Source organism: Pecten maximus, chromosome 6, assembly GCF_902652985.1.
Source record: "Pecten maximus chromosome 6, xPecMax1.1, whole genome shotgun sequence".
NCBI lineage: Eukaryota > Metazoa > Mollusca > Bivalvia > Pectinida > Pectinidae > Pecten > Pecten maximus.
The window spans coordinates 15,720,444-15,731,901 of NC_047020.1; the positions used below are offsets into that span (position 1 = coordinate 15,720,444).

General features: G+C 37.0%; 1 protein-coding gene across 1 annotated transcript; it reads right to left on the reverse strand.

Annotated features, from left to right (window-relative positions):
* Positions 1 to 3,110: 3,110 nt before the first annotated feature.
* LOC117330057 (heat shock 70 kDa protein 12A-like) lies at positions 3,111 to 8,984 on the reverse strand. Its single transcript, XM_033888276.1, has 5 exons — positions 8,262 to 8,984; positions 7,545 to 7,841; positions 5,433 to 5,660; positions 4,060 to 4,314; positions 3,111 to 3,578 (listed from the first exon to the last, which is right to left on the reverse strand). The coding sequence occupies exons 1-5, from the start codon at positions 8,280 to 8,282 to the stop codon at positions 3,111 to 3,113; spliced, it is 1,269 nt and encodes a 422-aa protein (XP_033744167.1). The 5' UTR covers positions 8,283 to 8,984.
* Between the last annotated feature and the right edge of the window lie 2,474 nt (positions 8,985 to 11,458).

Sequence of the window (11,458 nt, forward strand, 5' to 3'; positions counted from 1 at the left end):
GTATATATTCTTCACTTGGCTATCCACCCTGATAATAGATCTCCTCCTACTCTGCATCTGTGTCTGCCCCGGGGTGGTCCTACGTTTATCCTCCCTGCTACGAGGAACGTATTTTTCATAACACCAAACACCACATCCATTGTAGGGATACGTACGTCTACATACACACCAAACAAAAATGCAACATGCAGACACCACGGTAGGACATAATGTGTATTGTACAGCTTCTCACCTCGTCAGGTGCACTTAGTAGTGAATGATCCGTACAAAAGCATTATAAACACGCATACACCAAACAAATGCAATGCAATGTACTTATTGTTTTTATTACTCTTCATTTATCTTCTAAAAAACTTTCTGCTACTTAATTAATTTCCTTATTTTAATTCTTTACTGATATCTCATTACCTCTCATTTATTATGATTCATAGATAGACATGTGTGTGTTTTGTTCGTTTTTTTTTATCTCTCTCTCTCTCTCTTTATCATGCTGTAGTAGGTGCACTTAGTAGTGAATGATCCATACAAAAGCATTATAAACTCTCACACCGCACAAAAACACATCGCAACACATGAACATCTTAACTATTTATACACAAAATAGGTAACACAATTTCACATCAGATTTCCACCTACTCTGCAGTTGTGTCTGCCCCGGGGTGGTCCGGGTTGTATACCCCCTGCGACCGTGGTATCTACTCTCTAAAACATGTATTTAAATACACCCACACAAACCCCGAATATAGAGTCTGGCAAAAAACCTCCTCTTTCTAAACCCCCCTCCCTCCCCCTATCTTTTCCTCTTACTATTACTAATCGCTATCAACTGTGCTTTATGTACATAGCCCTGCTCCAGTAGGGTCGGCTTGTAGATGATTATACACAGTAATCAACAGTTTCCCGAAAAACAGTCTTTGTATAGTAACTCGCATTATCACGTAATCCAAATTTCCTATGCTAACCCAAGCCCAGCACCACCTCTTTATAATCACCCTATAACTACACTGCATAACAAACTAGTCTGATCTATACCCTACCCCTTACCCAATCGAAAACACCATGGTTAGCAATACAAAATGGTGTCTAGAATTCCTACTATCAATAACAAAACTACATATGTATATCCCACTAACAAACTACACCTAATTTTTCAAACCAATCTATACTCAATATCTCGCGCTATCCTCTACACTTCTTGTCCTTCGGAAGGGACGTTAATCCGGGGTCCGGTGTACGGTGAGTCACGCCGTGCACGTTAAAGATCCTCTGCTGGTAATTGTATAGGTCTAGATTAGGATAATGTAGGCATTAAGGCAATTCAGTGACAGTCCAAAATTTTGGGTTTTTTGTTTTGTTTTTTGTTTTGTTTTTGTTTTGTTTTTGTTATATAGACAAAAGACATAGAGATAATCGTCTGTCCCTCCCATATTAGATCATTTGGCGATGACGAAATGCGGAACATTGATCCCCAGTAGTGCCCCGACCCACCCCTTTCCCCCTTAGTGTCCTAGGCTCGGTTATAACCGGAACAAGGACGTTAAGCCCCATCAATCAATCAATCAATCACATAAAGACGTCTGACAAAAATCCAAATAAGATATTGCAAACACATACAATCCAAAGTATAAACTTTCTCATAATGCTCAAAGTCATTTCTAGGGAAGAAATGATGTTTGTGGGCATATACGTGCCATTTTCTATCAGGAAAAGGTTGCCTGTTCAGCCATGACATTCATTAGGGCATATTACAAATAATCTTAACGTCTCCTATTCTATTGAGACTTTATATACAAAAAGTCAATGCTTTTCTATAATAAAACGATTTTTCAAGTTTGAGACAACCTACAAAACATCTTCATGTCATTGACCACAATCTCTTCTGTATTAACTTTAGACCATTAACAACCAAAATTAAATGACCATAGCCTTATGATAGATCATTAAATACTAAACAAAACTTCAACAACACATGGACAGAAACCTCTGACAAAACCTCCTAAAACGAGGACAAAATACAAGAAAAAGAGAAAAATAATTTTAAATTATAGCTGTAACACGTGGCACAATGATATTAACGGTCATCTGACTCTAAAGACCCTTATACTATTGTAGTATACATACGCAGTTACGAGTATAGTGGAACTGTTAGCCATGGTGACCATCTTGAATTTCGGGCCGACCCAAAAAGTATTAACCCTTGGTCGGGGACCATCCCAGGATTATTTCAGGCAAGTAAGAGCTGAATCCCCTGATAGAACTTGAGAAGTTTGAAATAGGTGGTGTTCAGGAAAACCATAATTTCATAATCATGTTACAAAATGATCGCTATGACTGCCCTGTAAAAGATTTTACGAGGTAAAAAAACAACACTTTGTTACCCCCTATTATTCCCATCAATTTTCAGATAAATGGTACTAGTTGAACAGGAGAAAAATTCCAATGTGTCTTACAGCCATCTTGGATTTCGGATCGACCCAAAAAATAGCAACCCTTGGTCAGGACCATGTCAGGATCATTTCAGGCAAGTTAGAGCTCAGTCCCACTGGTGGAACTTCAAAGAGTTTGAAGAAGAATGATATGTAAAAATATTGCAGACGGTGCATGGCGGACGACGACGGTCGATGACTATATGTCATCAGATGACCTAAAATTAAGTTACAGTAGCTGGTCGACGTCAACTATAACACACAGCAACCACATTCTCACAGGAAACAAAAAAAGTTAAACAGTTTTGAGGAAACATTCTACTCAAGGAAGTTACACTAAGCCTCTGTGACGTTTCCTTTTTCTGTAGCCCGTACCTCTATGTATGTGCCAATATGTTGATTTCACTAGCTGAACAAACCACGGACAGGCACACGAGTTGTCGTACACAAATTTTGGGTCCTTATCATCTGAAGCATGCCGGTGTCTGATCACCATAAGTAAACTTTCACACGCATGACTTGACTGCATCCAGTTCAAACCCATACATTATAGCACCTTTTATAATTGCTAAACTTGGGTCAGAAGGAATCACAATTTTATATTTGCCTGCAAATTTATCTTTGATAGCCTGTTGCTTCAATGGAGACTCAGCATAGCCCCCGACAACAAGACTGGTGTCTAGATTAATGTAACTGGGGATTTTCTCTCAACAATTTCTCCACTTTACTGACAACTTTTGTTATTGATTCTTCAAAAAAATTCTCGAAAATGGCTTTGTCCATTCTCAATTTGTACTGTTTAAATTCCAAATGATCCTTGAAAGGTGTCTGACTGATAGCTTCCCTCAAACTACACCCTGTCGTATTTTCATATTCCTCTACCAGTGTTAAAGGGATACGGATAGTGATCTTTCCCATTACACCGTTCGGGTCATAAGCACATTTCTTTAATTCGAAATCATCAGCAATAGCTTGCCAGTCAGCTGGATAGTTTTCCTTCAGCTCGGTTAAGACATCTTGACCAAACAACCGTTGAAGAAATCGTGTGAACTCTTCGTTGACCCTGAGACCGCCCCAATAGCCCCCTGTGTGTTCAATGATAACTTTCAGATGGCCATCCTCCAGAACCTCGTGGGCTGTCAATTGTCCCGCCTAAAATGTTTTAATAAACAACATATAAACTTCTTAACAAAGGTAAACACCTTTGTTTTAAGTGAATGTTTTGGTTATCCCTCAAATTAGTATATCCTGCATTTGATCATCATTAGTACAGTTTTGAGTTCTGTGACCCATAGTGATCTTGACCTTTTACCCCTGACTGGATTTACCAAGTCATATTATACCTTCTGACATGGGTTTCTCTGCATCAGACAGTATGAATGAAAACAGCCATCAAAAACGATGATTATAATTTTTTGGAGTTAGCAAGTTTAACCTCAAGATGTACTGCTATATTTCGATTTGTAGTGCTCCACACAGAAGACTTTTTAAGTAAGATATTGGGGTATGAAGATTGGGATAAAAAATAGCCTTTACATCGACGAGTAAAACCACGCGTTAACATCATTGTCCAGTCAATTATATATAACGATACTTACAAGGATAAGAATTTATCTTGGGTAAGATTATTGACATTCATTTTGTTGTGTAAATTTTCATTTTCGATAGGTAAGTTTCTGAAAATTTGCACACTCAGAATCTGTGACAGTAATAAAGAATATAAATTACCTCTAAAGTCCATTATCAAATACTTGGCACCTGCCTGGAAGTTGGCTATAGAGGGTCCATCACCCGGATGTCGTACAACACTGTTAGGTACCCTCCTACAGTACAGGAGTGCCGCCTCAGGCTCCAGGGCCAAGGTCAGCTGATTGTCTTCTATCCCGGCCTGTATAACGGTTACAGATATTACAGAACCAGTCATCTCTTCAAGACAAATATTGTTAGTCTTAGTCTTTATTCACGTTCTTACAATAAAGTTAAAATAGAGACATTTGAAATAGACTGTTGGAGATTTGGGTTGATATACTTTACACTTACTACAGCATTTTCTGGTCTGCAATCTTTACATGTGTACTGTACTGAATTATCAGTGAAATAAGAATGGAAGATTTACATCATGCTTACTAGAGCGTTTTCTGGTCTACAATCTTTATATGTGTACTGTACTGAATTATCAGTAACATAAGGATGAGAGAAATCTGTCAATATTTGTTGTGATTTCGTGTTTTTCAATATGAATGGAGTTGATGTTATTAGAATCAATTGTTTATGATCTATTTTCTGTATTGGCTAATTTATTCATGTAGTCTGTGTATGAGGTTGGACTGAAGTTTATTCAAGACTGAATTTTACCAGAGGCCTTGTTTTCATGTGATGTGTATAACCACACTACCCAAGTGATAAACGTCATCAGCAATGCTAACTATAAATAGCACTTGAAAATAAGATTTTTCATCAAATTGAAATTATCAGCCAGTTTGCTTACATTTGAAACTTCATTTAAGCATTGATGTCATTTTTTTTTTAGTTTCATCGGGGTATGAAACAAATTTTGTTTGCAAACAAAATATGTTATAATTAATTTTTGAAAATGATTTTCTAATTTAAAACATGTTTTATGTACAATTTTACTGGTTTTAAATGGGATTCTTTATCTCTAATCAATACGCAACGTCAATTGTATTGTTACGTCACATTTTTCGCGCCATTCTCTGAATTTCTTTCATAGAAGAATGAAAAGAATTTTTCGACCAATCACATTTTAGTATTTACCATGAAAACAAAGAAAAATTAATAATACAACTTTGTTAAGAAATGTTGCTTTATCCTTATCACTATTTCGATTGTATCACTCAATCTGCTATTGCATAAAGGAATATGAAACAAGTTCTTATAAATGCTACTACTGCTCCATTGAAATACACAATACTTCAAGTCAGTATTTCACACTGTTAAATGGTCAGTGATATATATATAAAAAAATCAAGTAATACTGATTCCTACCAGATGTGCTGCATCTCTCATGAACTGTTTGGCTTTCAGGTTCGAGATGGCAGGTACTGTAAGCACCCAGTGGATATCAGACTCGAGAAAATAGGCTTTAGTATCTTTAGCATTCAGATCTTCTACTAACTTGTACTTAAAGAACTTCATGATAGCAGAAAACACTCTGATAGCTGGCATTGTCTTCCCATTCTCTGACTCAAGAATTGTATCCGTTGTAAGTTCATCCTGTAAATGTGATCAAATACATGTATTACTAAGCAATGAGCTTGATTAACAACAAGATGATGATGATGATGATGATGGTTCTGAGTACTTAACCTGGAGGTCTTTCCAATGCCTCAGCCACTTCTGTCGTTTGAATCCAAATGACAATGGTGATCAAAAGTACCTAGTAAATTTGGTTCAGATAATTTAGAAAATATATGTTTGTATGACTTAAGATTAAAATCCAAATAATTCTTTTTAGGTCATCTGATCCAAAGGGTCAGGATGACCTATAGATATCGTGTTCCGTCCGTCGTCGTCCGCCGTGCGTCGTTCGTAAGACTTTTTTTATTTCAAAACGCTACTCCTCCTTAACCCTTGGGTGGATTACTTTCAAATTTGGTTTGAAGCATCATTGGGGAGGACAATCAATTTTATATAAATGAGGTTGGTTTGACCACTGGGGGGCAGGCCCCAAAAGGGAAACTTTGGTGAATTTTTGCTTAAAAACCCTACTTCATCTTAAACCTTGGGTACCCACGTACAACCAGGTTTGAAACATCATTTGGGGAGGGCGATCATATTTTACATAAATGAGGCTGGTATAACCCCTAGCCTAGGTCCCGAGGGGCGGAGATCAAAAAGGGGAACAACTTTGGCGAATTTTTGCGATAAAATCCTACTCCTCCTTAACCCTTGGGTGGATTACAACCAAATGGTGTGAAATATCATTTGGAGGGGGGGGGGGGGGGGGGGGGGCAATCATATATTATATAAATGAAGCAGGTCTGACCCCTGGGGCCACAGTAGCGGGGCCCTGAAGTTGGAACTTTGGTGAATTATTGCTTTAAAACCCTACTCCTCTTTAACCTTTGGGTGGATTACATCAAAAGTTTGTTTTAAACAATGTATTGGGATGGCAATAACAATTTATATAAATGGGGCTTATGGGGCCACTGGGGACAGAGGGACAAACCCCAAAAGGAGAACTTAACAAAACTTTTGCTTTAAAATCGTTTTCCTTCTTAATGCCTTTATTGATTACAACCTAAGTTGGTTTGAAACATCTTAAGGGAACAGCAGTCATAATTTATATAAATGAGACAGGCCTGAACCCTTGGGAAAGAAAGGTGGGGCGCCCAAAAGGAGCACTTATATTAAATATTGCTTTAAAATGCTACTCCTCATTAATGCCTTAATTGATTACAACAATATTTAGTATGAAACATCATTGGGGAAGGGAAATCCCAAATTGATATAAAGGAGGCTTGTCCAGCCCACTGGGACAGAGGGGCATGCCCAAAAAATGGGAACTTAGCTGAAACTATGGATAAAAACCAGATTTGATCTGAAATATAACTGACTGCGTAAAGATAATGTATGGTAATGTTGCTGGATTGAGGGGTGTGTCCCTGCTGTAAGTGTTTGTCAGATGACCGTTAAGGCCCATGGGCCTCTTGTTTAGTATTAGGATTCTTACCTGTATTATTCATTATCATACTGATGTATATCCAAAAGGATTTTGAACATCAGCTTTCATATTGCGACCTTTAACTGCCACAGGTGAGGAGTACTCCTTCTTTTTTGTAAAAGATAATCAAAATCTCCTTAATTGTACTAGACTAGAAGTGGTTTAAACAGAATTTGATGGATGATAATAAACAACTGACCAGTTTTTTTCTGTCTATATATTTATCGCAAATGCTGCTCCACAACATGACTGAAAACTGGGGTAAGCTTATTCATGATTTTACTCAATTTAAACTTTCCATCTAAACTAAACGAAATGGAAATATACAAGAGATTATCCTCAAGAAAACATGGCACTTTTAAAAAGAGTGAAATATCTGCAGCACCAATAGATAGGACTGTTTGTATTATAACTAGATCTATATCGCCACTCACCTTCTGTTCATACAACTTCATTTTGAAATTCCTAAAGAAATAACAGTTTTCTATGGCATTTTCATCGTCTTGGAATTCTGAGATGGCTTCATATCGAAAACTTTTGAAGTTTTTGTCGAAATCCAGTAGTACACATGTTGGTGCTTTTGCCGTCATTCTGGTTTTTGCAGCCCATGTGTGTATCTGTAACTGAGGACCTGCTGGATGCATGTACCCATCTTTTGTACAATAAGCTAACCAAGAAAAGGTATTTCCAATATCAAGAGCTGCCACAGGCCAACGTGATATCTTGACACTCTGAAAAAAGAGAAACATCAAGTAGTTGTTTTCATGACAAAAAAAGTTTTATAATATGAATATTTTTGGTTTTAGAAACACAAAATGTCGTTTATAATAAGCAATAGAGCCAGATTGCTCCCTTTTGGCCCCGCCCCTCAGTCCCAAAATCTGAAGTTTTGTGAGGGCCCACCACCAAGGGATGCGGCCAGTCAAATATGATCGATAATCATCGCTTAGTTCACACCGTAAAAACTCCAAATGGCCGCCAGTCTCAAATTCCTGAGGTGTCAAAGATAAATCATGACTAACTTTAAAAATATATATACTAGTAGGCTACCACAGTACAGCTATCATTAAGACACTGCAATACGAAAGTTAACAATTTATACATGACATACCACTTCATCACCTATATGACTAGTACCGAAAGCGGCCTACCTTTCCTGCCTGGGTCCCCATGTTTATACAGAATCTCAAGTTCTCGTGATTCAAATCTGAAAACAGAGCATGGAAAATAAAGCTTTATCAATAGTAGTCAAGTGATATCACTGCAATAGTGTTAGTAAATAATTAATTATGATAAATGACTTTGGTAGTAATTCTTATTGCTGCATATTTTGTTGGTAAATGTAAACTTGTATTCTTTAATTATACTTTCGGTTTCTATATGCCTAACACTATATAAATATTCCAATTACATAAAATGTTGTATTGAAGACAATGCAGTATGTATGGTAAGTCGGTAAAAATGGTATTCAGAATTTGTAATTACCTGATGGGCAACTTCTTAATGCATGGTTTATATTTATGATTTCTTCGATTCTACGTACTCTTCGAGGAAACCTGAATGGTTTTTTTTTAAATAGGGTTCAATGGATATTAAGGACCACAAATGTGTTTTTCTGATGGAAAAATGGAGAAAATAATTTGAGGGCAGTGTTCGCAGAAAGTTATTCTGGTTTTGAATTCACTTGCAGGCGTCTATATACAAATGTACAAACCAATGGTGTTGCAGTGTTAAAGATCGGTATATCCGACATTCCGTGTGGCTTTTCACGATGTCATGAAAAAAACCCGACATAGATTTGACATCCCTCTCTCTTTGCCACCAATGTTGACTATTGCCTGGGAGTTGGCGAACAACAACAGTCCAGCGTTGGAATAATTGCCGATGCTTTTAATTTCTCAGTGTGATAAAGATGACGTACATGTTCGCCTCTTAGTGGATCCTCTCACGATCACAGGCGCTTGCATAGAAAATGTGATTTTCATTTTTTTTTTATTTGACAGTGGTATGTGTAATCTGTTAAGCTCACAGATTACACATACCACTGTCAAATAAAAAAAAATTGAAAATCACATTTTCTATGCAAGCGCCTGTGCTCACGATTAATAACAAAATGATGTCTGTCAAATAATTTAGGTATGTTATATTTCACAACATACGTAAGGGATTTAACGCGCAACAGGGCAGAACTTAGGCCTTTAAAATGCCTGTCACAAGATAACTTATCTATATGGCCCTACCAGACATTTCCAGTTATTGACGTAGCGTACAACGTGCACGGAGACGGACGAGTACTTGGCAATTTATGGGGGTTACAAAAAAGCAAAAGGATTTTGTTCGAGAAAAGTAAAGATAATAAATGATACATGTGATAAATGTGATGTATAAGATAAGATAAACACAGGGCTTTACATACATTTACATTTATAACTAATTTATAACCAGTAGTAATTTTAAAAGTTGTTTGGAGGATGTTGACTCGGCATACGATAACGCAGTGATAAGCCTGTAAGCATGGTCAGCCGGATATGTTCAACTGTCACTCTGTTTAGATTAGGTGATATGAAAACGATTGAACTTCCGTGGCAATTGTTGATGATGAGCAGCTTCTCGGACTATTTCCGGTATGGTGTAGGGCGTCATCAAGTGTATCGATTAGGGAAAATCTTGTCTCCAAGTATGATGCATTAATCCGGAAAGGGAAGCTGCTCATTTGGACCTATGTTTGGCATATAATTTTTAATATGGAAATTGTTTTGGTGTCCAAGAAAACCACTATGAACATATCGAAATGTATCAGTATTGTCTATAATAATCATTATATGCATGCAATTAATACTGATATCTTTGACCACTATATTAAAGCCACTGTGACAACCTATATAGATAAAGAAATTGTGGCACCATCATACATAATACAGATGATATACAATGTAACTGTAGCTTTGTTTTTCTTGGTTATGTGTTTATAATTACACGTACTTTAGTCACTAAAAGTGGGAGAATGAAGAACAAACCAATGTTAGCATAATAGGCGATGTTTACTGTGTAATTGGGATTCTAGAAAAAAACAAACTTTTCTTTAAATACAACCCCTAGAAATCGCCTAATACGTTTCGATGTCCGTGCACATAGCACGCGTACGTCTATTACTGGAGATGCCTACTAAAAACTATTTTGAAAATAAAAATACTTGCCAACCTTCCTACCTTATTTTCTGGTATGTCAGTGGAAACACGGGTACTTTTTATGCATTAGAGACATTTCTTTTCTTCCTTCAACCATTTAAAAAAAAAATAAAAAAAATAAAAAAAAAATAAACGAAAACAAATCGACTAAATTGTATGTTTAGAAGTGTCAGTTTGAAATGATCCATACCGCTGTGTAACATATTTTAAACTCCGATATAAAACAATGTCATTTTGGTTAGGAATATAATCAGTGAGAATGTTTGATGTGCGATATTGCAACAAATTAAAATACAGCATTTCTTTATTTGTTATTGTTTTTTAACACAGTATGGGATATATTGGCCCCACGAGGCCATTGGTGTTAAAAAATATTGACATATAGAATTACACGTAATGATGTCTTTCCTTACGCGTTTTGTTACTATGGTAAGTTTTAAGCGAACTTCCTATGTCGTCCGTCCGTCCGTCCGTCTGTCTCACTCAACATCTTTGTGGGGGTGCATTCACCGATTCGTTGCGTCAAAATATCTTCGTTGCCTATAGAAGACGGATTTTAAAGTATTTTTACCCATAATTATAGCTTTGATTACTTCTTCTCTGGACCTAAGCGATGGGTATTGCTCCTATATGACTGGTAGCATCTTTAAGCGATGGAGATTCAAAAAGCTACAAATTGTGGAGCTGAGGGCCAGGACCAAAAAGGAGCTATCTGGCTACCTTACTATATTTTGAAACCGTTGAGATCCTCACCCCATAGCCATATTACAGCATTGCAGGTCACCAAGGGGCAGTTCTGTTGTAAAAATAGACCCTTGGGACTTGGGTTCTTGGTCATATTTTTGAACCCGTGGATATTTCCACCCTCTAACCATATGAAGCATTGCTTGGCATCAAGAGATAAACGACAATCATGTTGTAAAAACGTTCACTTGGGTCTTTTCACACAAATAGGGAGCCTGGACTTCGCTTCTGGGTTATACCTTTGAAGCAGGCGAGATCTCCACCCCATAACCATATGTAGAATTGTTCAACATCAACAAATAGATGTATTAGCGAATTGAACATGAACATCATTTTGAATATTGGTCAAATCCAAACAGGCGAGCGATACTTTGGGCTTTCATTGTTTTAAAGATATAACTAGCAAACAACACAAA

Excerpts from the sequence above, each read along its gene's own strand:
- LOC117330057 (XM_033888276.1), bottom strand. The coding sequence starts at position 8,282 with ATGGGGACCCAGGCAGGAAAG. Across the intron at positions 7,842-8,261 it reads TGGGGACCCAGGCAGGAAAG|AGTGTCAAGATATCACGTTG; the intron begins GTAGGCCGCTTT and ends CTCTTTTTTCAG. Across the intron at positions 3,579-4,059 it reads ATTTACACAACAAAATGAAT|GCGGGACAATTGACAGCCCA; the intron begins GTCAATAATCTT and ends AAAACATTTTAG.